The sequence below is a fragment of the Zophobas morio genome, unplaced genomic scaffold (assembly GCF_036711695.1).
Source record: "Zophobas morio isolate AGI-343-1 ecotype UQ-CSIRO unplaced genomic scaffold, CSIRO_AGI_Zmor_V1 ptg000008l, whole genome shotgun sequence".
NCBI classification, from domain to species: domain Eukaryota; kingdom Metazoa; phylum Arthropoda; class Insecta; order Coleoptera; family Tenebrionidae; genus Zophobas; species Zophobas morio.
This window is the reverse complement of record NW_026972113.1, coordinates 8,735,584-8,762,225: the sequence shown is the minus strand read 5'-3', so window position 1 is coordinate 8,762,225 and position 26,642 is coordinate 8,735,584. Positions and strand designations below refer to the sequence as shown.

General features: G+C 30.3%; 1 protein-coding gene across 6 annotated transcripts in view; it reads left to right on the top strand.

The window, feature by feature from the left end:
• Positions 1-4,413: 4,413 nt before the first annotated feature.
• LOC135125222 (tropomodulin) overlaps positions 4,414-26,642 on the top strand; it is a 79,531-nt gene continuing 57,302 nt past the window's right edge. For 4 of the 6 annotated variants that reach the window (XR_010279862.1, XM_064050643.1, XM_064050644.1 and 1 more), the window contains exon 1: positions 4,415-4,582. Coding sequence is in view for 5 of the 6 variants with exons in the window: in XM_064050643.1 (XP_063906713.1) it covers positions 4,505-4,582 (78 nt within the window). In the remaining variant the exon portion in view is untranslated. Of the gene's footprint in view, positions 4,583-23,516; positions 23,616-26,642 lie in introns of those variants that run through there. The other 2 variants (XM_064050648.1, XM_064050646.1) reach the window with 2 other exon arrangements.

Here is a 26,642-nt window from a genome sequence, read left to right as displayed (position 1 = left end):
TACAAAATATTGTAATTTTTTTAAAATCTTCGACATTTATTTAAACAGAAAAAATTTAAAGTCTAAAATTTTTCTACAAGTTTAATAATATATGACCCTACTGTAGCTTACACAACCGAAAAAAGGAAAATTTTTAATGAAAAAATAAAATTAGGCTTTTTGTTTTAGGAAATTTTGATTTGAAATTTTTGGAAAATTTTGTACTTTTGAAAATTAAACACAAATTAAATACACGAATTATTCTCGAAACTCTGTCTAACTGTATCTATAAAAGAGTAATAAATAGTTGATTCATTTTCGAATTTATTCAAAAATATGTGGAACATTTTGACGAATTTTGAAAAAAAAAAGTAGACAAAATAAGTCTTATTGCTACGAGTTTTGAGGCTTTGGGAAGTTATTTTTGTAGAATTACTTTAATAAACAATTACTATTTTTGCAAAATATTGTAATATTTGAAAATTATCGAGTTTTGTTTAAATAAAAATATCTAAAATCAAAAATTTTCGTACAGTCTGAATTATATAGTGATAGAAACCTACTGGAGCTTACACAGCAAAAAAAAGTAACATTTTTAACGAAAAATCAAATTGTCACTTTATGTTTTACGAAATTTCGACTTAAAATTTTTGGAAAATTTTCCACTCTTGAAAATCATCTAGTTTATCTTAAACCACAAATTAAATACACGAATCACGAATCTCTTTCTAACTTTATCTATAAAACAATAATAAATAGTCCATTCATCTTCGAATTTATTCAAAAACTTGTGAAACATTTTGACGAATTTCGAAAAAAAAAATAGAGAAAATTTTTTTTCTACTAGCTGTTTTAAAGCCTTTGAAAGTTGTTTTTGTGGAATTTAGTTCATTAACTATTGCTAGTTTTACAAAATATTGTAATTTTTGAAAATTTTCGACATTTATTTAAACAGAAAAAGTCTAAAGTGTAAAATTTTTCTACAAGTTTAACAATATGGCGATATGACCCTACTGTAGCGTACACAACCGAAAAAAGGAAAATTTTTAATGACAAAATAAAATTATGCTTTTTGTTTTACGAAATTTTGACTTGAAATTTTTGGAAAATTTTGTACTTTTGAAAATTAAACACAAATCAAATAAACGAATTATTCTCGAATCTCTTTCTAACTGTATCTATAAAAGAATAATAAATAGTTGATTCATTTTCGAATTTATTCAAAAGTATGTGGAACATTTTGACGAATTTTGAAAAAAAAAAGTAGACAAAATAAGTCTTATTGCTACGAGTTTTGAGGCTTTGGGAAGTTATTTTTGTAGAATTACTTTAATAATCAATTACTATTTTTGCAAAATATTGTAATATTTGAAAATTATCGAGTTTTATTTAAATAAAAATATCTAAAATCAAAAATTTTCCTACAGTCTGAATTATATAGTGATAGAAACCTACTGGAGCTTACACAGCAAAAAAAAAGAAAACATTTTAATGAAAAATCAAATTGCCGCTTTAGGTTTTACGAAATTTTGACTAAAAATTTTTGGAAAATTTTGTATTTTTGAAAATCACCTAGCTTGTCTCAACCCACAAATTAAATACATAAACTAAACTCGAATCTCTTTCTAACTTTTTTTACAAAATAGTAATAAATAATCGATTCATATTCGAATTTATTCAAAAATATATGGAAAATTTTGACGAATTTTGAAAAAAAAAGTCTAAACTTCCTACTACGAGTTTTGAGGCTTCGGGAAGTGATTTTTGTAGAATTACGTTAATAAACAGTTACTATTTTTGCAAAACCAAAAATTTTTATGAAGAATCAAATAGTCGATTTAGGAGTTATGAAATTTTGGCTTGAAATTTTTGGAAAATTTTGTACTTTTGAAAATATCGAGTTTGTCTTAAACAGCAAGTTAAATACACCAATCTCGAATCTCTTTCAAAGTTTATCTATAAAACAATAATAAATAGTTGATTAATTTTCGAATTTATTCAAAAACATGTGAAACATTTTGACGAATTTCGAAAAAAAAGTGGCAAAATAAGTCTTCCTGCTACCAGTTTTGAAGCTTTGGGAAGCTATTTTTGTAGAATTTCGTCAAAAACTATTGCTATTTTTACAAAATATTGTAATGTTTGGAAATTATCGAGGCTTATTTTGAATAAAAATATTTAAAATCCAAAATTTCCCTACAAGCTGAATTAAATAGTGATCGAACCTTACTGGAAAAAAAATTCAAGAAAAATCAAATTGTTGCTTTGTTTTACGAAATTTTGACTTGAAATTTTTGGAAAATTTTGTACTTTTGAAAATCGTAGAATTTTTAAAGCACGAATTAAATACACTAATCTAGAATCTTTTTCTAACTTCATATACAAAACAATGATTTTGGAATTAATTCAAAGACATTTGGAGTATTTTGACGAATTTTTGGAAAAAAAGTAGTAAAAATAAAAAAAATACCGGAACTTACGTAGCCAAAAAAGGCCATTTTTTAATGAAAAAATCAAAAAACCGACAAGTCAAAACTTCGAAAACCAGAAAAACTCAAAAATCAAAAAATCAAAAATTTTAAAAATCGAAAAATTGAAAAATCAGGAAATTAGACAAATTGAAAAATCTAAAATCTAAAAATCCTAAAAACTGAAAACTTGAAATATCGAAGAACTGAAAAATCGAGCAATCGAAAAATTTTAAAATAGAAAAATTGATTAATCGAAAAATCAAAAATTTTAAACACCAAAAATCGAAGAATTTGAAAATCTAAACTTGAAAAATTGAGAAATGTAAAATTCGAAAAGTCGAAAAAACCGAGATGACAAGAAATCGAATAAAATTAAAAAGTAGAAATATCCAAGAACTGAAAAATTGAAAAATTAAAATATCGAAAACTTGAAGAATCGAAAAACAGAAAAATCGAAGCATCCAAAAAATCGACAAATTAAAAAATTGAAAGTTTTAGAATTAAAGATCAAAAAATTCAAAAATCGAAAAGCCGGAAAGTCGAAAATTCAAAAATTTAAAAAATTGAAAAATCCGAAAATGGAATAATCGATAAACTGAAAAATTCCAAACCAGCAACGACGAAAAATTGGGAAATCGAAAAATTAAAAAATAGATACATCGAATGATTGGAAAATCGACAAGCCAAAAAGTCGGAAAATGGAAAAACCGAAAATGGAAACTTCGAAACATTGAAAAACTGAAACATCGAGAAATCGAAAAGTCGAGATGTTGAAAAATCGGAAAATTGAGAAATCGAAATAGCCCAAAATCGAAAATTAATAATTGAAAAATTGGAAATTTATTAAAAAATCGAAAAAGTGGAAAAGCCAAAAATTAAAAATCTTAAAAATCGAAAAATCAGGAAATTAAGCAATCGAAAAATCGAAAGATGAAGTCGAAAAATTGAAAAATGAAATCAAAAAATCCCAAAACTTGAGAAATCGAGAAGTCGGAAAATCAAAAATTTAAAAAATCGAAAAGTTGCGAAATTTAAAACCGCAAAAATCGAAAAAAGTTGGGATTGAAAAACTGTAAAATCGAGAAATTGAGAAATAAATAATTCGAAAAACCAAAAATCGATTATTAAAGGAATTGAGAAGCCGAAAAATCTAAAATTTAGAAACGTCAAAAATTGAAAAATTCAAAAATCCAAAAATTTAAAAATCGAAAAATTGAAGAATCGAAAAATCGAAACATCCAAAAATTGAAAAACTGGAAAATCTAAAATTTGAAAATCTAGAAATACAAAATCAAAAGGTCGAAAAATCTAGAAATCAAGAAGTAGAAAAATCGAAATTTTTGGATTATTTTTTGTATTTTTGCACTTTTTAATAAAAAAAAATTAAGGAAAATTTGTCTGCCTGTTTTTATCATAAGGGGATTAAATAAATTTACGTATAAACCGTACGCAATTTTTCAAATATACAAGTGAAATTTTACAGATTTGTTATTAAAAATTGGGAAAACAGAAAAGAAAAGATGACTTGAAATGTTGCATTTTTAAATATCACATTTTTTTCTTCATAAAAATGCACATATTTCGAAAACTTTGGTATAACCTGTAAATATTGTAAATTGTAGTCACAAAAAAGTTACATCACATGAATGGGGATTCCCAGCAGAAATTAAATCGAACCTAAATATTATTCCAGTTGTTTTAGGTTTGAATTTAATTTTTCACAACTAATCAAAAATTATAATCCTGCGTTCACACAGATAAGTGTAGTTCCGTTAACTGAACACTAATTTCCACTCCGATTTTTTTAACAGGTGCTTTGTCCACCCTGGGTCCAAACTCGCACATTTTGCCCAAACCCATCTGGTGAATGGATCCGCCGCTTTCCGCCCAACATGCACGCCGCCGACTACACAGTAGTAGGACATGGTACTTCCGCTCAGTCAAGAAAATTAATTTTAGCCCGGCGCGCCAGTCTTGCACGCGTTTCGACGGCGAATAGTTCGGGTGACTTTGAGTGAGGATTCCTGTTGTAAACTGTGACATTCGCCCCAAACATGGCCGAAACGGTCGAGGAAACCTACGAGACGGAGGTCCGGCGGAAGGTCATCCGGACCAGCTTCAAAATCGAAGAAGTAAGTCGGTTTATGTAACGCATGTAACCGAAGTAGGTGTCACCCAGGCCACGTGCCATCCACCGAACCCCAGTTACTCACTTTCCCACTGACGAATTCGGCCAAAATAGCCCTTTTCGTCCAAATTTAACCCGCTGGACAATGCAAATGTGGCGCCAAACTCGGCGGGGTATTTTTGGCCGTCCGGGCGCCGATGGGTTTTTTCGGGGGTGGCGGCGTCGCCGCCGCCGATTAATCGCCGATTGGCCCAAAGCTCGAACCGGCGGCCAGTGCCAAAAGATAAAACCCGGCTAAAAATACGCCGGACATAATAGATAAAACGTGTTTGTTTAACGGGTATTTATTATTCGAAGGAAATGGACGGGCTTTTACGCTTAATAATATTTTTATGCTGCAAGTGGAACGCGCGGAAAATTATTTTCGCGGACTGTGAAATATGGGCGCATTTATCTGACTGTGCCCATTAGGGTTACGCCCACCGAGTTTGTAAAATACCGACTTCCAGGTGAAATTTAAAGAGCCATGAAATTTACGGACTCATTCATCTCGAGGCGGTCGCAAAAATACTGGCTGCAACCGGAGCGACGCCAGTGCACCAGGGAACGACTTCCGGACCTTTGTTGTTTACACATACCTGTAGAATTAGTGGCAACGTCAGAAAAATAACTTGTTTGTGGCTTGGTTACGAAAATTCAAGCACACAAAGCTCAATACTATGTACGTGCGGCAAAAAATTTAGCCATTTTGGGCGGGAAATGTCCAAATTTTACATTTGACAGACAAAAAATGTAAACAAAAGGCGGGGTGGGTGTTATTAAACAGAATTTTTGCGTCAAGTTTTTCAATTTATTTGTGTTAATAATGCTGTCATTGTTACTACGTTTGAATAACAGTGCCAAGAATTCGTTTGATGCTACATCTTTATGTACTAGGAACCGAAAAATCGTGGAAATTGCAGATTTGCTCGAAAAGTTTACAAACGACGATTTTCAGCCTCTTGCACGCAATCTTTTTGCTTTTGCGACTTAATTTATGACCGCCGTTGCTAATATTTCATTAATTAGAAAAGCAAAACATGTGGGTTTATTTGCATTTTAGAAACTTATTATTTCCTCAGGAAGCCGTTCATTACTCAGCTGCTTTAATGTAGAAACAATGCCTCCATTACCGCGTCTTACGCAACTTGCGGGTTAAAATTGTGCATTTTTTGAGTAAAAGTAGAATTATTCGCACGAAACCATGAATAATTGAAAATTTAAGCAACATTGCAAAAATTTTAGCGAAAATTGCAGCTTTCTCGGTTTTACAGTTTGTATCTTGGCTTAAAGTGACGCAGTGCTGATGACGTCATCGCGACGTAGGATCGATTCAGCATGTCAGACTCAGGACCGACCTCGTTCGACTGAAAATTATGCAGTCTAGACTTCCTTGCTCTAATTTTTTGTCGAGATGCAATATGTAATATCAAACTAATCAACTATAAATCTTTAAACATAACAATTTAATAATTTTAATCAAAATGATACCATTTTATTGCTAAATTACGTAGATGTGACCCTTATGAAAGAGTACTTAAGGGCGAAAATTGCACTAAATGACAATTTATAAAATATACTCTGTATGTTAGAGTTACGGCCAGCCTGTATTATACATGAATGATGGAGGCATTAACTCTATCAGTCAAATTTATTGTTTAAGAACAGCTGCTAATGATATATTATTAGCCGTCATAATAAAAAATGATTACATAGGTGAACATAATGTTGCTGTTCTAAAAATACAACGAATCTCGAGACTCGATATTTATTTTGTTTTATTAAAAATGTGACAACATCTGTCTTGGGTCTTTTTTATTTTTCGTTGCGGTTTTATTTCCCAATATTGTACAATCGAACTATGTAGATATAGAATTTGAAAAATTGAATGACATTATTTTCAAAATAAAATTCCACAATTTATCGATTTTTATTTAGTCGATAAATAAGTCACTTTCTAACCTTGTCCTTACAGGACTTCAAAGAGCAACGATTGGCGAAGGTCTGCCACCAAGTTTACATTATAAATAACTTGTGTTTTTTTTTTAAATACCTATTAAATCTTTGAATGACTTAATTTAATTTCATAATAAATTTGTTATTGCTCTTGGTTCAAAGAAACAAGCAGACAATATAGCTTAAGTACTTAAAAAAAATAATAATAACAAGTGAAAATTGACACTCCCCCCACGTATGACTCATTTTCTAAAATCGAAAAACTAATTTATGAGTTTAACTCGCGGAACCAAAATCTATTATCACCTTTCTGTCCCCACAAGCCCTATATTTCTCGTTTAATTGCCAGAACATCAGTGACTTCATTAATTTCGTATGTACACCTAATGGCCCAAATGGAAACTGCTACCACAAACAAACACATTTACATCGAATAGTTAAAAATACAAGGGAATATTTGGCAAGCGTCGTGTATTCACTGTTAATACAGAATCGAAAAATACGGCTCTTAAACATTCACATCATTTAAGCGAATGTCGGACTAAATCCAGCCGAAAAGTGGTTGCATTTGTTTATTTATATCTCCAGCTTAAAAAAGCGAAAAATGTTTATTCTTTAAAACACAACGCGGCGGGGAAACCTTGAGTCTATTTTGAATAAATGTATGTGAAAAAATTGGAAATCCATGCGGCGCTTCGTACTTTCGACACTCTATAATTAAATCGATGCGCATTAGCCATTATTAAAATAGACAAGCAATAAAAAATCGCCGCTAGTTAGAGTTTTATTGAAATAGTTAGCGAACAGCTGGTTGCGGACGCGTGACGTCGGCAGCGTAGCGACGCTTTGGGCGCTATTTTTGGCCCGGCCCTGTGAAATACGGGTGCGATTATCGAACGGCATCCTTTGAGGTTCGTGCAGCGGGAAATGCGAATCGTGAGGCGATGGAACAAAGTTCAGCACCAAGATTTCTGCAGATTTTTTATTTTCATAACCCCAAGATTCTTTAAAACTAATACAACGCATTCGAAGATGTTTTCAAATGTTTAAAAAGAAATACGAGAGGTTCATGAGATTTTTTTACTCTTCAAAAATATATATATATATATATATATGTCAGGGATCCTTGAGACTTCTTTTCAAAAATATTTCACTAAAGATCTCCAAGATTAACCCGAATTTAAAATGGTGCTAGGACCCCTGATTTTTCAAAAGTTTAAAAATTCTTCAAAAATAAAACACATTGATGCTCCAAAATGATTCTTAAAAAATCTACTACGGGTTTCCAAGATTCCCCCACTCTTTCAAGAAAAACACAGAAGGGCCCCAAGATTTTTCAATTTTTTTTTTAAAACACTACACAAACAGTTTTCAAGATTCTTTTAAACTCTTTAAAGAAAAAGATACTAGGGACTTTCAAGATTCTTTCAAACTCCTAAAATAACATCAGGGTTCTCAAATCTTTTCAAATTCGTTCAAAAAAGCGCAAGGTCCCTGAAGATATAAGCTAGGGTTTCTGAGATTCCTTCAAAGTCCTTTAAAAATAAAACACAAAGGGTCCTCAAGATTTTTTTAAATTTTTTTGACAAAAAACAAGGGTCTCGAAGATTGTTTTACGTTCTTAAAAAAGACACTAGAAGCCCCAAGATTTTCTCATATTCTTTTAAAAAAAGATATCAAGATCTCCTAAGATTCTTTCAAATTATTTAAAAAACAAAACAACAGAGCCCGAAGATTCTTGTACATTCTTTAAAAAAGGCACTTGGTTCCTCTAGGATTCTTTAAAATGCTTTCAAAAACAAAGAAGAAGAGACCCCAAGATTTTCTCACATTTCTTGAAAAAAGATACTATGGATTCTAAATTTTTCCATATTCTTAGGAAAAGATCCTAAGGGTCCCAAATATTCTTCCATATTCTTACATTAGGATCCCTGAAATTCTTTAAAATCTTAATTCAGCAGAGGTCTCCAAGGTTCCTTTACATTCTTTAAAGAAAAAGACACAAGGAGCACTAAGATTTTCTCAAATTCTTTAAAAAAGGACATTTGAGGTCCTCAAGATTCTCATATTCTTTAAACAAAGACACCAAGATCTTTTAACATTCTTTCAAATTCTTTAAAAAATTAAATAGCAAGAAGCCTCAAAGTTTTTTCACATCCTTTAAAAAAGAAACTAGGGGTCCCAAAGATTCTTTAGTATCCTTACATTAGGACCCCTGAGATTCTTTAAATATTTCAGCAGGGGCCTCCAGGGTTCCTTTACATTCCTTAAAGAAAAATACACTAGGGATCCCAATATTTTCTCACATTCTGTAAAAAAGGACATTTAGGGTCCTCAAGATTATCATGTTCTTTAAAAAATCACATACAGGTCCTAAAGATTTTGTCAGTTTCTTAAAAAAGACACTAGAGATCCCAAGATTTTCGCACATTCGAAAAAAAAAAACATTAGGGGTCCTCAAGATTCCCATATTCTTTAAAAAAAGACACTAAAATTTCCTAAGATTCTTTCGAATTCCTTTAAAATTTTTTCAATTTCTTGGAAAAGACACTAGGGACCCTAAGATTTTCGGACATTTAAGAAAAAAACATTTGGGGTCGCCAAGATTCTCATATTCTTAAAAATAAACAAGATTCCCTAAGATTTTCGCACATTCTTTAAAAAAAAAAACACTTGGAGTGTCAAGAGTCTCATATTCTTTAAACAAAGACACCAAGACATTCTTTCAAGTTCTTTCAAAAATAAAATTAGAAGAAGCCTCAAGATTTTTTCACATTCTTTAAAAAAGGTTCCCAAAGATTTTTCCATATTCTCACATTAGGATCCTTGAGATTCTTTAAAATATTTCAGCACACACCCCCAAGGTTTCTTTACATTCTTGAAAGAAAAATACACCAAGGACCCCCAGATTTTTTCATATTCTTTAAAAAAGCACATTTAGGATCCTCAAGATTCTCATATTCTTTAAAAAAACACATAAAGGCCCTAAATATTTTTTCAGTTTCTTCAAAAAGACACTAGGGACTCCAAAATTTTCGCACATTCGAAAAAAAACATTAAGGGTCCTCAAAATTCCCATATTCTTTAAAAAAAGACACCAAGATTCCCTAAGATTCTTCCGAATTCCTTTAAAATTTTTTCAATTTCTTGGAAAAGACACTAGGGACCCTAAGATTTTCGGACATTCTTAAAAAAAACATTTGGGGCGTCAAGAGTCTCATATTCTTTAAACAAAGACACTAAGACATGAAATTCTTTCAAGTTCTTTCAAAAATAAAATTGAAAGAAGCCTCAAGATTTTCTCATATTCTTTAAAATGGGCATTTAGGGTCTTGAAGATTCTCATATTCTTTAAAAAAACACAAGATTTTCGCACATTCGAAAAAAAAACATTAAGGGTCCTCAAAATTCCCATATTCTTAAAAAAAAAGACGCCAAGATTTTCTCACATTCGAAAAAAAAGGACATTTAGGGTCCTGAAGATTCTCATATTCTTTAAAAAAACACATAAAGGCCCTAAAGATTTTTTCAGTTTCTTCAAAAAGACACTAGGTACCCAAAATCTTCGCACATTCGAAAAAAAAATATTAGGGGTTCTCAGGATTCCCACATTCTTTAAAAAAAGACGGCAAGATTCCCTAAGATTCTTTCGAATTCCTTAAAAAATAAAGCACAAAGGCCCTCAAGATTTTTTCAATTTCTTGGAAAAGACACTAGGGACCCTAAGATTTTCGGACATTCTTAAAAAAACCATTTGGGGTCGTCCAGATTCTCATATTCTTTAAAAAAAGACACCAAGATTCTAAGATTTTCGCACATTCTTTAGAAAATATATTTGGGGCGTCAAGAGTCTCATATTCTTTAAACAAAGACACCAATATATAACATTCTTTCAAATTATTTCAAAAATAAAATTGGAAGAAGCCTCAAGATTTTTTCACATTCTTTAAAAAGGGTCCCAAAGATTCTTCAATATTCTTACATTAGGACCTCTGAGATTCTTTAAAATATTTCAACACACACCGCCAAGGTTTCTTTACATTCTGTAAAGAAAAATACACCAAGAACCCAAGATTTTCTCACATTCTTTAAAAAAGCACATTTAGGGTCCTCAAGATTATCGAATTCTTTAAAAAAACACATAAAGGCCCTAAAGATTTTTTCAGTTTCTTAACAAAGACAGTAGGGACCCCAAAGAGTTTCGCACATTCGACAATAAAATATTAGGGGTCCACAATATTCCCATATTCTTTAAAAAAATACACCAAGATTCCCTAAGATTCTAAGATTTAATGCCCTAAAGATCTTTTCAGTTTCTTAAAAAAGACATTAGGGGTGTTCAAGTTTCTCATATTCTTTAAACAAAGACACCAAGATCTTCTAACATTCTTTCAAAAATATCCTAGGGGTCCCAAAGATTCTTCCATATTCTTACATTAGGACCTCTGAAATTCTTTAAAATACTTCAACAGAGACTCCTAAGGTTCCTTTACATTCTTTAAAGCAAAAAACAGTAGGGACCTCCAGATTTTCTCACATTTTTTTAAAAAAAGACATTTGGGGTTTTCAAGATTCTCACATTCTTTAAAATAAGACATCAAGATCCCTAACATGTTTTCACATTCTTAAAAGAAAACACTTAGGTCCTCTGGGATTCTTTAAAATGCTTTCAAACACAAAACAGAAGCGGTCCCAACGATTTTTCCGCATTCTTAAAAAACACTAGAGTCCCTGAGATTCTTTCAAACTCTTTAAAAATAAAACAAAAGGACCTTAAAGATTTTTTGAAATTATTTTGAAACAAGATTAAGATTCTTTCAAATTCATTCAAAAATAGAACACCAACAAGCCCCAAGATTAACAGAAGAGTCTCTAAGACTTTTTCATGTTCTTAAAAAAATAGTAGGGTTACAAAGATTTTTAACTGAAAGAAACCAGGGACATTGAGATAAATAAATTCGCAGAATGTTGTGATGATGACGTCAAGACAAGATTTATACACATAGAATAATTCAAAATAAATAAATAATGGAATGGAAAACTTTCCACTTACGTCACGAACACCAAATTATCGTTTTCGTTTATAAGCAACACTCCTTCTAAACTACCTATCAAGCATTAAAACCAACAACCACTTCTACGTAACGAAAACTGCGACTACTACCATACAGCTTGCGTTAATTGCTTACGTTCGCGGAAACGGCAGTCATTTAGCTCCAGACTAATGAATCCCGCCGTAATTGTTTTTAAAATTGGCGATCTTGTTGTATTTAATGATGTCTTCGCACCAGCGATGACAGATTGGCCTGCTTGTGTTCAGGTCTAGATCCGTCGAGACACCGCACTCGATCGTATTTCAGGAGTGTATTTTCAGGCGTATGTCATCAGCGTACTGAAATTTCGCAACGGTCTTGTGTTATGGCGGGCTGGATGCCGCATAAACGTGAATTATGGACTAAAATATCCGGTCGGAACGCAGAAATCGCACTTTATGTTTCAATGGATGTTTATTTTCGAAAATGTTTGCTCGTTTGACGTACGTATAAAACGCAGCTAAAAATATGCGACGGCAAAAATCCTGGCAAAGTCAAGGTGTGTGGAAATGAGAAGAGGGTTAAGAGGAGTGCCGAAACGTATATGAAGGCTGAAACAAATCGGCGAAATTTATGGCGATGAAAGGCTATTTCTGAATTTTGGTCATTTGGTGCGTAGTTTCAAATAAGGAAGCTATTGTTTTGAGGACTACCACGGTCTGCAATTTTAATGACTTTGAGGATGTTGAGGCATAACGACGAAATGGTTGTTCAAATTGCTGTGACCATGTCGAATTTCAAATCAGCATTAAGCAAGCTTCATTAACCAGCAACAGACGGAACTCGTTTAGTTACAGTGTGTATCACGATATTATTAAAAATAAAAGTTCTGTTAGACTCGACGTAAATAAACATAATCCACTTACTCGAACAGGAATTGCCGCTTTCAGAAAAGTAGGTAGCTCTTATTTTCTCAATAAATATGTAATTTTCTCTGAATGTAGTGATAAAGCAAAATATGCAAGATTCTTGTTTTTTTTTACAGTAAGAGTAACAGCTTCACAGCGCATAAATAATAACATTTTTCAATTAACATCCGCAACGCTAGCCTGATTTAAGTTTACTTAAAATTTTTAAATTAGAAATTGGTTGATGTGTGAAGTACTGAAAGAATTATGCGGTGTTTACGAAGTGTAACGGTTTGATTTATATGTACAAATGTTGTTATTTTTGTGTAGTAAACATTTTATTAGTAGAAAAATAGAAAGTAAAGAGCGGTATGATGGAGATAATTAATACATAATTACGAAATAATTTTTACGAGCAAATAGAAAATTACAATACATAATGTAGAAAAATTGATATAATACAAACAAATTTATTTATTTATGTGTTATGTAACAGCATTCTGGTAGGTAATATAAATAATTAAAAAAATAAGTAGAGGAGTATGCTATTTTATAAAACTTTAATAGCATTTACTATGCAAAATTTTGAGGTGAAGTCATCAAATTGTCGTACGGTAGAAGAAGAGGACAGGGTAGACTTAATAAAAATTAAAGTTCTGGGTTGCAAAATAAAAGTAAAAAATGTTTCAAAATTTTCATATAAAATCTTAACTTTTAAAAAAATATTTTCTTGCAAAATGAATAAAAAATTATAATTGGAAAGTTTCTTTTGAGAACTGAGTTCAAAGTGTAAAGATAATTGTCAAATTCACGTAACGATGAGAGAAAATCTAGATCTTGAGAGGGAAAATCAAGAACTTCAAAAACAATATCTTCACTAGAAAATTTTAAGATAAATTTAGAAGTCTTGAAGTAAAATCGAAAAATCTTTAGGAACGAAGTAAAAATGTTGGGTGTAAGATCTTGAAAAAACAAATGCAAACTCTTGAAATCGACCAAGACCGCCACATAAAATAATAATCTTTAAAAAATAGTATCTTGCAGATTGAAGAAAAAAATATAATTGGAAAGTTTCTCTTGAGAACTGAGTTCAACGTGTAAAGATAATTGTCAGATTCAAGTAATGAGGAAACAAAATCTAGATCTTGAGAGGAAAAATCAAGAGCTTCAAGAATAATACCTTCAGTAGCAAATCTTAAGATAAATTTAGAAATCTTGAAATAAAATCTAAACATTTTTAGGAACGATGTAAGAATGTTGAGTGGAAGATTTTGAAAAAACAAATGCAATATCTTGAAATCGCTTCCAAGACCTCCACATAAAACTTAACCTTTCAAAGAATAGTATCTTGCAAATTGAAAAAATTATAATTGGAACGTTTCTTCTGAAAACTGAGTTCAAAGTGTAAAGAAAATACGCAAATTCAAGTAACGATCAAAGAAAATCTAGACCTTGAGAGGGAAAATCAAGAACTTCAAAAACAACATCTTCACTAGAAAATTTTAAGATAAATTTAGAAGTCTTGAAGTAAAATCGAAAAATCTTTAGGAACGAAGTAAAAATGTTGGGTGTAAAATCTTGAAAAAACAAATGCAAAATCTTGAAATCGCCCAAGACCTCCACATAAAATCATAATCTTTAAAAAATAGTATCTTCCAGATTGAAGAAAAAAATATAATTGGAAAGTTTCTCTTGAGAACTGAGTTCAACGTGTAAAGATAATTGTCAGAATGAAGTAATGAGGAAACAAAATCTAGATCTTGAGAACGAAAATCAATAACAACGCCAAAAATAATAAGATTTCCATTAGAAAATTTTAAGATAAATTTAGAAATCTTGAAATAAAATTTCAAAATCTTTGGAAACGAAGTAAAAATGATCTTGAAAAACCAAATGAAAAATCTTGAAATCGCTTCCAAGACAAAATGAAGAAAAAGTATAAATCTTCAGCCACAAGTTAAATTTTTGGGAATAATTTGAGATCTTGAAGAGCCGAAAGGAACTGAGAATAGATTGGAGTTCTACATATTTCGTCTATAATAATCTTTCCAGGACAGAATGAAGAAAAGGTATAAATATTGAGCCACTAAACTAAATTTTTGGGAATAATTTAAGATCTTGAAGAACCCAAGGGAACTGAAAATAGATTGGAGTTCTATTTCGTCTATAATCATTGGAAAGATGAAAGAAAATCTAGGCCTTGAGAGGGAAAACCAAGAACTTCAAACATAATATCTTCAATAGCAAATTTTAGGATAAATTTAGAAATCTTTATGTAAAATCTCAAAATCTTTAGAATGATTTGTTGATTTTATTTCAATAGAATGATTTGAAGATGTTGGGTGGAAGATCTTCAAAAAGAAATGCAAAATCTTGAAATCATTTACTAGACTTTCACAGCCACCAAGTCAAAATTTTTGGGAAGAATTCAAGATCTTATAGAGCTCAAAGAAACTGAAAGTAGATTAGAGTTCTATATCGCGTCTAATTTTTTGGCATTTTTTAAAATCTTTTATTTCCTCATTGGAAAGATAAGATTTGGAGAATTGAGGTCAAAATCCAAAAATTATTTTCAAATAATATAATCACGAAAGAAAATCTAAATCTTGAGAATAATTAACAAGAAAAATCAAGAATTTTAAAAATAATAAGATCTTCAGTAGCAAATTCTAGGCTAAATTTAGAAGTCTTGAAATAAAAACTCAAAATCTTTAGAACGATTTGAAAGTGTTGGGTCGAAGATTTTCGAAAAGAAACTCAAAATCTTCAGATTATTTTCAAGACTTTCACAGCCATCAAGTCAAATTTTTGGGAAGAAATCAAGATCTTTTAGAGCCCAAAGAAACTGAAAGTGGATGAAAGTTCTATTTCGTGTCTAATTTTTTGACATTTTTTAAAACCTCGTATTTCCTCACTGGAAAGATAAAATCTGGAGAATTGAGGTAAAAATCCAAAAATAATTTTCAAATAATATAATCATGAAAAAAAATCTAAATCTTGAGAATAATTAACAAGAAAAATCAAGAACTTTAAAAATAATAAGATCTTCAGTAGCAAATTCTAGGATAAATTTAGAAGTCTTGAAATAAAATCTCAAAATCTTTAGAACGATTTGAAAGTGTTAGGTGGAAGATTTTCGAAAAGAAACTCAAAATCTTGAGATCATTTTCAAGACTTTCACAGCCATCAAGTCAAATTTTTGGGAAGAAATCAAGATCTTTTAGAGCCCAAAGAAACTGAAACTGGATTAAAGTTCTATTTCGTGTCTAATTTTTTGACATTTTTTAAAATCTCTTATTTCCTCATTGGAAAGATAAGATTTCGAGAATTGAGGTCAAAATCCAAAAATAATTTTCAAATAATATAATCACGAAAGAAAATCTAAATCTTGAGAATAATTAACAAGAAAAATCAAGAACTTTAAAAATAATAAGATCTTCAGTAGCAAATTCTAGGATAAATTTAGAAGTCTTGAAACAAAATATCAAAATCTTTAGAGCGATTTGAAAGTGTTAGGTGGAAGATTTTCGAAAAGAAACTCAAAATCTTGAGATCATTTTCAAGACTTTCACAGCCATCAAGTCAAATTTTTGGGAAGAAATCAAGATCTTTTAGAGCCCAAAGAAACTGAAAGTGGATTAAATTTCTATTTCGTGTCTAATTTTCTGTCATTTTTTAAAATCTCTTATTTTCTCATTGGAAAGATAAGATTTGGAGAATTGAGGTCAAAATCCAAAAATAATTTTCAAATAATATAATCATCAAAGAAAATCTAAATCTTGAGAATAATTAACAAGAAAAATCAAGAATTTTAAAAATAATAAGATCTTCACTGGCAAATACTAGGATAAATTTAGAAGTCTTGAAATAAAATCTCAAAATCTTTAGAACGATTTGAAAGTGTTAGGTGGAAGATTTTCGAAAAGAAACTCAAAATCTTGAGATTATTTTCAAGACTTTCACAGCCATCAAGTCAAATTTTTGGGAAGAAATCAACATCTTTTAGAGCCCAAAGAAACTGAAAGTGGATTAAACTTCTATTTCGTGTCTAATTTTTTGACATTTTTTAAAATCTCTTATTTCCTCATTGGAAAGATAAGATTTGGAGAATTGAGGTAAAAATCCAAAAATAATTTTCACATAATATAATCATGAAAGAAAATCTAAATCTTGAGAATAATTAACAAGAAAAATCAAGAATTTTAAAAATAATAAGATCTTCACTGGCAAATTCTAGGATAAATTTAGAAGTCTTGAAATAAAATCTCAAAATCTTTAGAACGATTTGAAAGTGTTGGGTGGAGGATTTTCGAAAAGAAACTCAAAATCTTCAGATTATTTTCAAGGCTTTCACAGCCATCAAGTCAAATTTTTGGGAAGAAATCAAGATCTTTTAGAGCCCAAAGAAACTGAAAGTGGATTAAAGTTCTATTTCGTGTCTAATTTTTTGACATTTTTTAAAATCTCTTATTTCCTCATTGGAAAGATAAGATTTTGAGAATTGAGGTCAAAATCCAAAAATAATTTTCAAATAATATAATCATGAAAGAAAATCTAAATCTTGAGAATAATTAACAAGAAAAATTAAGAACTTTAGAAATAATAAGATCTTCACTAGCAAATTCTAGGATAAATTTAGAAGTCTTGAAATAAAATCTCAAAATTTTTAGAATGATTTTAAAGTGTTGTGGAAAAGAAATGCAAAATCTGGATAATAATAATTAACAAGATAAATCAAAAACTTTAGAAATAATAGGATCTTCAGTAGGAAATTTTAGGATAAATTTACAGGTCTTGAAATAAACTCTCAAAACCTTTATTAGAACTTAAACTCTTAATCTTCAGAAAGATGTGTAGGATTTTGTAAAAAGAAGAAAAAAATGTCAATATTCAGCCTCAAAACTAAAATTTCGTTAAGAGTTTAAGGTCCTGAAGAGGCCAAAAAAATTAAGAATTTATTAACAGAATTAAAAAACCTGAATCATACTATACAAAAATGTTTGCTATTTTCGTTTCATGTATTTTCTTGTTTCATCTTGCTCCGAATTATGTATCTTTACGACTAGAAAGATTAAACAATAAAAATCAAAATAACCAAAGCGGATGCATAAACCACCAGTAGTTTCAAAAGACCTTATGTGAGTAGTTCACCATATTTTTATTAATAATCTACAAAAATACTTAAAACAAGCTGCACTGTCATCGAATACTAGTTTAAAACACAGTTTTTATAAAATTTTCCCCAAACTTCGTGAGACTCGTCCGGAATTTGAAAATCCTGGAACCTAGATTCGAAAATCCCCGGCCATAAAAATGTTGCAACAGAAATTATCGGAGTTAAATTTACATCCCGTGCGAGATCAGATGCTGTAAATCCTACGATGCATTCATTCACATAAATAAACCCCAGCTATTATTGCACCATTCGCAAAACAACAAGCCGGATATCGAATGTTAAATTTCAATTGCTCTAACCTACCTCAAAGTGCATCGTAATTTTCCTCAGCACTAACAAACTGTCGACGGCCCCATCCAATCTCAAACCCCAATGATTTACAATCGAAAAGTCGGCTTAACAACTCCAGCACTCCCAATTTTTACACCGTTTTGAGCCTGTTCCAAATTATTCTCTCGCTTATAATTTATAAATAATTCGAAATTAATCATCGAAACTCCCGACTTTTCGGAACAGTTATATCATTCCTCGTCTAGATTGAAACCGTAACAGGTGAGCAGCCAAGCGCGCAAATCGCAGCAACTTCCACTTTTACCAGATTTGGAGAAAAGCGGCTAATTGAGGATGTGACGAAAATTTCGCACACTCTAAAAGGTAAAGTTCGCCGTTGTTTGAGCGGTAATTATAATTCCGCTCCGAAAAATCCTCGCTTGACTTTTCGCCAAAAATTTCGCCAAACATTCCTGTCGATTTCGAAAGACGCGAGATACCTTGGATGCGATCTGATGTAGACATTCTTCTCGTTTCACCTTCATTTGCAGAAAAATTCTTGACCCACTTCCTTAAAAATAATGCGATGATACAAACGAGAATGGACGTGATTCAGAGATAAATCCCTGAATTAAATTATGGGAATGGGTTTTGTCAAGTACTTGCCGCACAATGCGTTATTTTTATTTTGTTTGTTGGTTTACACGGTTTGCTGGTTTCAATGTGAAACAGTTTTGTTGGTGGCCTATGTTTCAGGGGCAATCCGTCGGAATTATTTCGGGGATTCGTGTTCGTGCAATTGTAGCAATTTATGTGCTTAGTAAACGCGTAAATGTCAAAAATGAGCCAAAAATATCGTTCGGTATTGACGATATGTGCAAGTTGTGGCGACCCTTCGTCCTTCGTTCTCCCCATAAAACGCCAAGCCAAAAACCAGGAGATAAAATCAAGTGGCCAATTTGTAGAACATCATTCTACAGCTTTGATGGTCTAAGAAAATCTGTTTTATTTTTGTGGATGTTAAGCTATGAATAACTAAAATAACCATCAGAGAGGAGCTTATGTTTTTATACAAATCAGTGCTTTATGGTTTATGTGTCGAAATGGGGCTATTTTAAATTGTTTTTTTTAACTTTGTCACTTCCGTGTACTTATGTAGCGTTAAAATAGAAAAGCTTTGTGGAAATGCTACGCCGTTAGTGCAAATGGGCCAATAATTCAGAGGCAAACTCAAAACTGGTCGATTTATGAGAGTCAAAATTATTTTAGTTTCTACATTGACCGTGCAGCTCTTTCTTATGTAACCTCAAAGACAGTCCAGTAAATTATTGTCACGAAAAACCAAATCAAAAAATAAAAATTGTCACTTATTTAGCAGCTTGTAGTTAAATTCTTTTCTTAAAATTGGCACTAACAAGTGGCGTTGATAAATATTTCAACTTTGGCCAAATGTCGAAATTCTATTTTAGCTTTCAAAAGTCAAAATTGAAATTTATATGGTCGTTTAATCATGCAAAATATTATCCGATTTATGTCCTGGCTTTCAAAACGCACATTTCCAAAAATCGCCAAAAAACGAGAGGTTTTTTTCTCGAGTCTAAAGACCAGAACTCTTCAGTTATTTTTAGGGTAAGTTGCGGTGTTGATGGATGTTTAAAATGTGAATACGGTTCAGTGATCTCGGTACTGAGTGGTGGCACTGAAGTTTGGAGTTAGAAAGTAGATCACTGTTGTTGTAAAAGTTGACGTTTCAACATCTGATTCTTGAAAATCTAGATGTTGAGAGGGAAAAACAAGAACTTCAAAAACAATATCTTCACTAGAAACATGTTGGGTGTAAGATCTTGAAAAAACAAATGCAAAATCTTGAAATTGCCCAAGACCTCCACATAAAATCATAATCTTTAAAAAACAGTGTCTTGCAGATTGAAGAAAAAAATATAATTGGAAAGTTTCTCTGGAGATCTGAATTCAAACTTTAAAGATAATTGTCAAATTCAAGTAACAATGAAAGAAAATCTAGATTTTGAGAGGAAAAATCAAGAACTTCAAGAATAATATCTTCAGTAGCAAATTTTAAGATAAATTTAGAAATCTTGAAATAAAATCTAAAAATTTTTAGGAACGATGTAAGAATGTTGAGTTGAAGATTTTGAAAAAACAAATGCAATATCTTGAAATCGCTTCCAAGACCTCCACATAAAATCTTAACCTTTCATAAAATGCTATCTTGCAAATTGAAAAAATTATAATTGGAACGTTTCTTCTAAAAACTGCGTTCAAAGTTTAAAGAAAATAGGCAAATTCAAGTAACGATCAAAGAGAATCTAGATCTTGAGAGGGAAAATCAAGAACTTCAAAAACAATATCTTCACTAGAAAATTTTAAGATAAATTTAGAAGTCTTGAAGTAAAATCGAAAAATCTTTAGGAACGAAGTAAAAATGTTGGGTGTAAGATCTTGAAAAAACAAACGCAAAATCTTGAAGTCGCCCAAGACCTCCACATAAAATCATAATCTCTAAAAAATAGAGTCTTGCAGATTGAAGAAAAAAATATAATTGGAAAGTTTTTCTTGAGATCTGAATTCAAACTTTAAAGATAATTGTCAAATTCAAGTAACAATCAAAGAAAATCTAGATTTTGAGAGGAAAAATCAAGAACTTCAAGAATAATATCTTCAGTAGCAAATTTTAAAATAAATTTAGAAATCTTGAAATAAAATCTAAAAATTTTTAAGAACGATGTAAAAATGTTGAGTTGAAGATTTTGAAAAAACAAATGCAATATCTTGAAATCGCTTCCAAGACCTCCACATAAAATCTTAACCTTTCATAAAATGCTATCTTGCAAATTGAAAAAATTATAATTGGAACGTTTCTTCTAAAAACTGCGTTCAAAGTTTAAAGAAAATAGGCAAATTCAAGTAACGATCAAAGAGAATCTAGATCTTGAGAGGGAAAATCAAGAACTTCAAAAACAATATCTTCACTAGAAAATTTTAAGATAAATTTAGAAGTCTTGAAGTAAAATCGAAAAATCTTTAGGAACGAAGTAAAAATGTTGGGTGTAAGATCTTGAAAAAACAAACGCAAAATCTTGAAGTCGCCCAAGACCTCCACATAAAATCATAATCTCTAAAAAATAGAGTCTTGCAGATTGAAGAAAAAAATATAATTGGAAAGTTTTTCTTGAGATCTGAATTCAAACTTTAAAGATAATTGTCAAATTCAAGTAACAATCAAAGAAAATCTAGATTTTGAGAGGAAAAATCAAGAACTTCAAGAATAATATCTTCAGTAGCAAATTTTAAAATAAATTTAGAAATCTTGAAATAAAATCTAAAAATTTTTAAGAACGATGTAAAAATGTTGAGTTGAAGATTTTGAAAAAACAAATGCAATATCTTGAAATCGCTTCCAAGACCTCCACATAAAATCTTAACCTTTCATAAAATGCTATCTTGCAAATTGAGAAAATTATAATTGGAACGTTTCTTCTAAAAACTGCGTTCAAAGTTTAAAGAAAATAGGCAAATTCAAGTAACGATCAAAGAGAATCTAGATCTTGAGAGGGAAAATCAAGAACTTCAAAAACAATATCTTCACTAGAAAATTTTAAGATAAATTTAGAAGTCTTGAAGTAAAATCGAAAAATCTTTAGGAACGAAGTAAAAATGTTGGGTGTAAGATCTTGAAAAAACAAACGCAAAATCTTGAAGTCGCCCAAGACCTCCACATAAAATCATAATCTCTAAAAAATAGAGTCTTGCAGATTGAAGAAAAAAATATAATTGGAAAGTTTTTCTTGAGATCTGAATTCAAACTTTAAAGATAATTGTCAAATTCAAGTAACAATCAAAGAAAATCTAGATTTTGAGAGGAAAAATCAAGAACTTCAAAAATAATATCTTCAGTAGCAAATTTTGAAGATAAATTTAGAAGTCTTGAAATAAAATCTAAAAATTTTTAGGAACGATGTAGGAATGATTTCAAAGTGTAAAGATAATTGTCAGATTCAAGTAATAAAAGATTTCCAGTAGAAAATTTTAAGATAAATTTAGAAGTCTTGAAATAAAATTTCAAAATCTTTGGAAACGAAGTAAAAATGATCTTGAAAAAACAAATGAAAAATCTTGAAATCGCGTCTCGGTTCTGAGTGGTGCCACTGAAGTTTGGAGTTAGAAAGTAGATCAGTGTTGTTGTAAAAGTTGATGTTTCAACATCTGATTCTTGAAGGTTGGCGTATTAAAATTTTATGTAGCGTCGTTAAAAATTAATAAATAATTTTCATTCACTTCGAGACTGAATAACTGAAACTAAAATAGACGAAATTGGTTATATAAAAAAAGGAAAAAATCGAAATTTATTCGAAATGTCATATTGAAAATGTTAAATACTGATTTAAAATTAAAAAAAAAATAATGTATTTTTGCACGTAAAAAAAATAATGTGTGCTATTTGTAATACATGTTAAAATGTATTAATATTTTTATTGTATTTATTCATTTCAGAAAGGGGCAAAGCGTTGACATGACGTTTCAATAACAGAGTGATTTCTGTTTTTGGACGATAAGAAACTAAATATAGCATTAAATAAAATAAAAAATCGAGTTTTCTTAAATTTGTTGTAAATTTTCACCCATTTCTATATTTATTTAGTGATCTCATCGGTATCAGAACAAAGTCTCCGATATGTCACATTACTTAATATTTAACAATATACCAAAATTGGAAGTTCGAAATTTACAAATTTTCTATATAAAAACTATCTGGTTCCAAAATTTCAGAATAAAATGTTTTTTACGAACGTATTTTTTGTTGGGTGTCGAAACAAAGCCTCTAATATGCCATATTCATATCATTTAACATAAAGAGTACATTCTAAAACCACAGAGACCACTATTTACAGATCTTCCCATTTCCCCGATTCATTTTCCCAGTTTTACTACCGCACAAGATAGAAATAGATTACGATCACCGTTTGCGTAAATAGAAAATATGGATTAAATAACCACCAATATTCGGGACGTTTTTACGCATTTTGATGTAATTTTTCACTCTTTGAATGTCATATTTATTACAAATTCACCGCGTTGTTGTTACACGTTGTAACATGCCAGTCACATGACCACAGCACATTATTCCCTGCAAATTTTTCTAGTAACTCCTGGTTCCACAAATACACATAAACTAGTCACTTCTGATTAATACCAACAAGTTCTTCCCCATCCAATCATTAATCTCCCACTTTGTTTACTAATTGCGGATTTGCGTGTGGCAGAACTGCAGCCAAACCTGTGTCGCTTTTCAGATGAATTAATTGAAACGATTTGATGCACTTCCGCCAACCGTTCGGGCTTAAATTATAAAACCGCTGATAAAATAAACTCCACGCGGCCAATAAGTGTCACGATTCACGCCACTCGTAAATAACACCTTGTGAGATATTAGTCCATCGGCGAGAAAGGTTCCATAAAATCGGGCCGCCTCGAGAAAATATGGTAGGATTTATTGTTTCAGTAAAACGCGCAAAAGAGGCCGGTAAACACTGGAAGATTTCGTGAGATTTCAGTTTAGAAGTGATCGTCGAACGGTGCATTTCAGCACTTTCAGCTTTCAGCATGGTGCTCACTACTTACGCTCTTTTCAAATATGTGAGTAAATGGTTGCGACAGTGCTAACTAACAACTAAACTAACAATTGGTTTGAATTTTTGTCAAAATTTTGCGCGCGATTTTCGGTCGGTGTTTGACCTGCAGAGGCTCGCGAAAGGAGTGTGTGCGAAAGGAGTGTGCGAAAATTATCAAAAGCTGGTTTCTGAAAATTTTCGGCGATGCGTTTCTGGAAATTGTAGAAACTTCAGAAGATGGTTTTTCTTGGCTTTACCAGACACGCACCGATAGTTATCTTAAGACAAGATTAACTCGAGTTTCTCAAAATAGAACCGGAGCTCTATAAAATACAGTTCAGTAACATGTTTTGCTTATTCCTGTTCGAAGAGAAATGAGTGCGTTACATTACAGAGGCTGCTTACCATCAATTCAAATGTATAAAATAAAACTGTCACTGCGGGCAGGTTGTGTCGTATTATTTAACGTCATTGTTATTTATAAGAATTGGTACTAATGTTTTTTGTTGTACAGGGACGTACTAAGTACGAACGGCAGCTAAATATCACAAAAAATGAAATTCTTTTTCTCTCAAATCTGAAAGTCAAGCTGTGTGACATAAAAAACACAGTTCTAATCTGTTTAAAAATTAATGCTCCAAATTAGCGTGCTAAAGCTTCCCAATTTAAAGAAGAAACTATGCCAAATAAAATTGAAAAGTTTCGAAATTGACGTCTAATTAAGGTTAATTCTGTAGTGTCAACATTTGGATCAAAATTTAAAGTCAAAAATGAAAAGTCTCAAATCACATGTCAAAATTTAATAATTAAGAATCGAATTTGGTATTTAAATTTTGTGATTGAAAGACAGTTTCTAAAGTTAAAATCCAGCTGAGTGACGTTTACCAAATAATATGTTAATTTAAAAGTTCAGATTAAAAAAATATATCAAAATTTTTGAAAAATTTAAATTACCAAATCAATTTTTAAATTCATTTTTACGTGGCTAAAACAGTTTTAAAAATATTGAAGATAAAAATAGAAAAGTTTCGAAATTAATGTCTACTTAAGGGGAATTTTGTCGCTTTAACATTTAGGTCAAAATTTAAAGTCAAAAAATAGAAATTTTCAACTTTAAAATTTAAGAAACAAGAATCGAGATTGATATTAACATTTTGTGGTTTAAAGACAGCTTCTAAAGTTTAAATTCACGTGAGTGTAATTTAAAATATACCTAATGTCTTCATTTAGAAGCTCAGCTGTAAAAAAAATCAAAATTTTGAAATATAGAAATTTTGAACTTTAATTTTTGATTTAAATTTTATATGACTAACAAAAGTGTTTAAAACATTTAAAATAAAAATTGAAACGTTTTGAAATACATGTCTAAACATTGTTAATTTTGTAGTTTTAATATTTAAAAATTTAAACTTAAAAGACCGAAATTTTCAACTTTAACACTTGATCGCATGTCAAAATTTAAGAATTAAGGTTTAAAGTTGGCATTAAAATGTTGTTTTTTAAAGGCGGTTTCTATAGATAAAATCCACGTAAATGAGCTTAAAAAAATTAGCTTAATTTGAAAGCTCAGATAAAAAATATGTACGTCAAAATTTTGAAAAATAGAAATTTCCAAATCAACTTTTGATTTTCTTTTTACATTACTACAAACAGTTTTAAAAATATTTAAGATAAAAATAGAAAAGTTTCGAAATTAATGTCTACTTAAGGATAATTTTGTGGCTTTAACATTTACGTCAAAAATTAAAGTCAAAAAACAGAAATTTTCAACTTTAAAATTTAAGAAACAGGAATCGAGATTGGTATTAAAATGATGTGGTTTAAAGACAGCTTCTAGAGTTAAAATCCACATGAATGCCATTTTAAAATATATGGTCTTATTAATTTAGAAGCTCTGATTTAAAAAAAAACAAAATTTTGGAAATTTAGAAATGTGCAACTTTAATTTTTTATTTTATTTTTACATGACTACAAACAGTTTTAAAAATGTTTAAAGTAAAAATTGAAAAGTTTCGAAATTAATGTCTACTTAAAGTTAATTTTGGCGCTTTAACATTTACGTCAAAATTTAAAGTCAAAAACAGAAATTTTCAACTTTAAAATTTAAGAAACAGGAATCGAGATTGATAGTAAAATTTTGTGATTTTTAAAGGCAGCTTCTAGTGTTAAAATCCACGTGAGTGTAATTTAAAATATAATGTCTTCATTTAGAAGCTCAGATGTAAAAAAATCAAAATTTTGGAATATAGAAATTTAGAACTTTAATTTTTGATTTAATTTTTACATGACTAACAAAAGTGTTTGAAACATTTAAAATAAAAACTGAAGAGTTTTGAAATACATGTCTAATTAAGGTTAATTTTGTAGTTTAAATATTTAAAAATTTAAACTCAAAAGACCGAAATTTTCAACTTTAACACTTGATCGCATGTCAAAATTTAAGAATTAAGATTTAAAGTTGGCATTAAAATGATGTTTTTTAAAGGCGGCTTCTAGAGATAAAATCCACGTGAGTGAGCTTAAAAATAATACCTTAATTTGAAAGCTCATATGTATTGTCAAAATTTTGAAAAATAGAAATTTCCAAATCAACTTTTGATTTTCTTTTTACATGACTATAAACAGTTTTAAAAATGTTTAAAATAAGAACGGAAAAGTTTCGAAATTAATGTCTACTTGAGGGTAATTTTGTGGCTTTAATATTTACGTCAAAATTTTCAACTTTAAAATTTAAGAAACAGGAATCGAGATTAGTATTAAAATTTTGTGGTTTAAAGACAGCTTCTAGAGTTAAAATCCACGTGAACGCAATTTAAAATATATGGTCTTATTCATTTGGAAGCTCAGATTTAAAAAAAAAATCAAAATTTTGGAAATTTAGAAATGTGCAACTTTAATTTTTGATTTTATTTTTACATCACTAACAAAAATTGTAAATAAATGTCTAATTAAGGCTAATTTCGTAGCTATAATATTTGGATCAAAATTTAAACTAAAAAGACCGAAATTTTGAACTTGAACCCTTGCTCGCATATCAAAATTTTGAAAACTC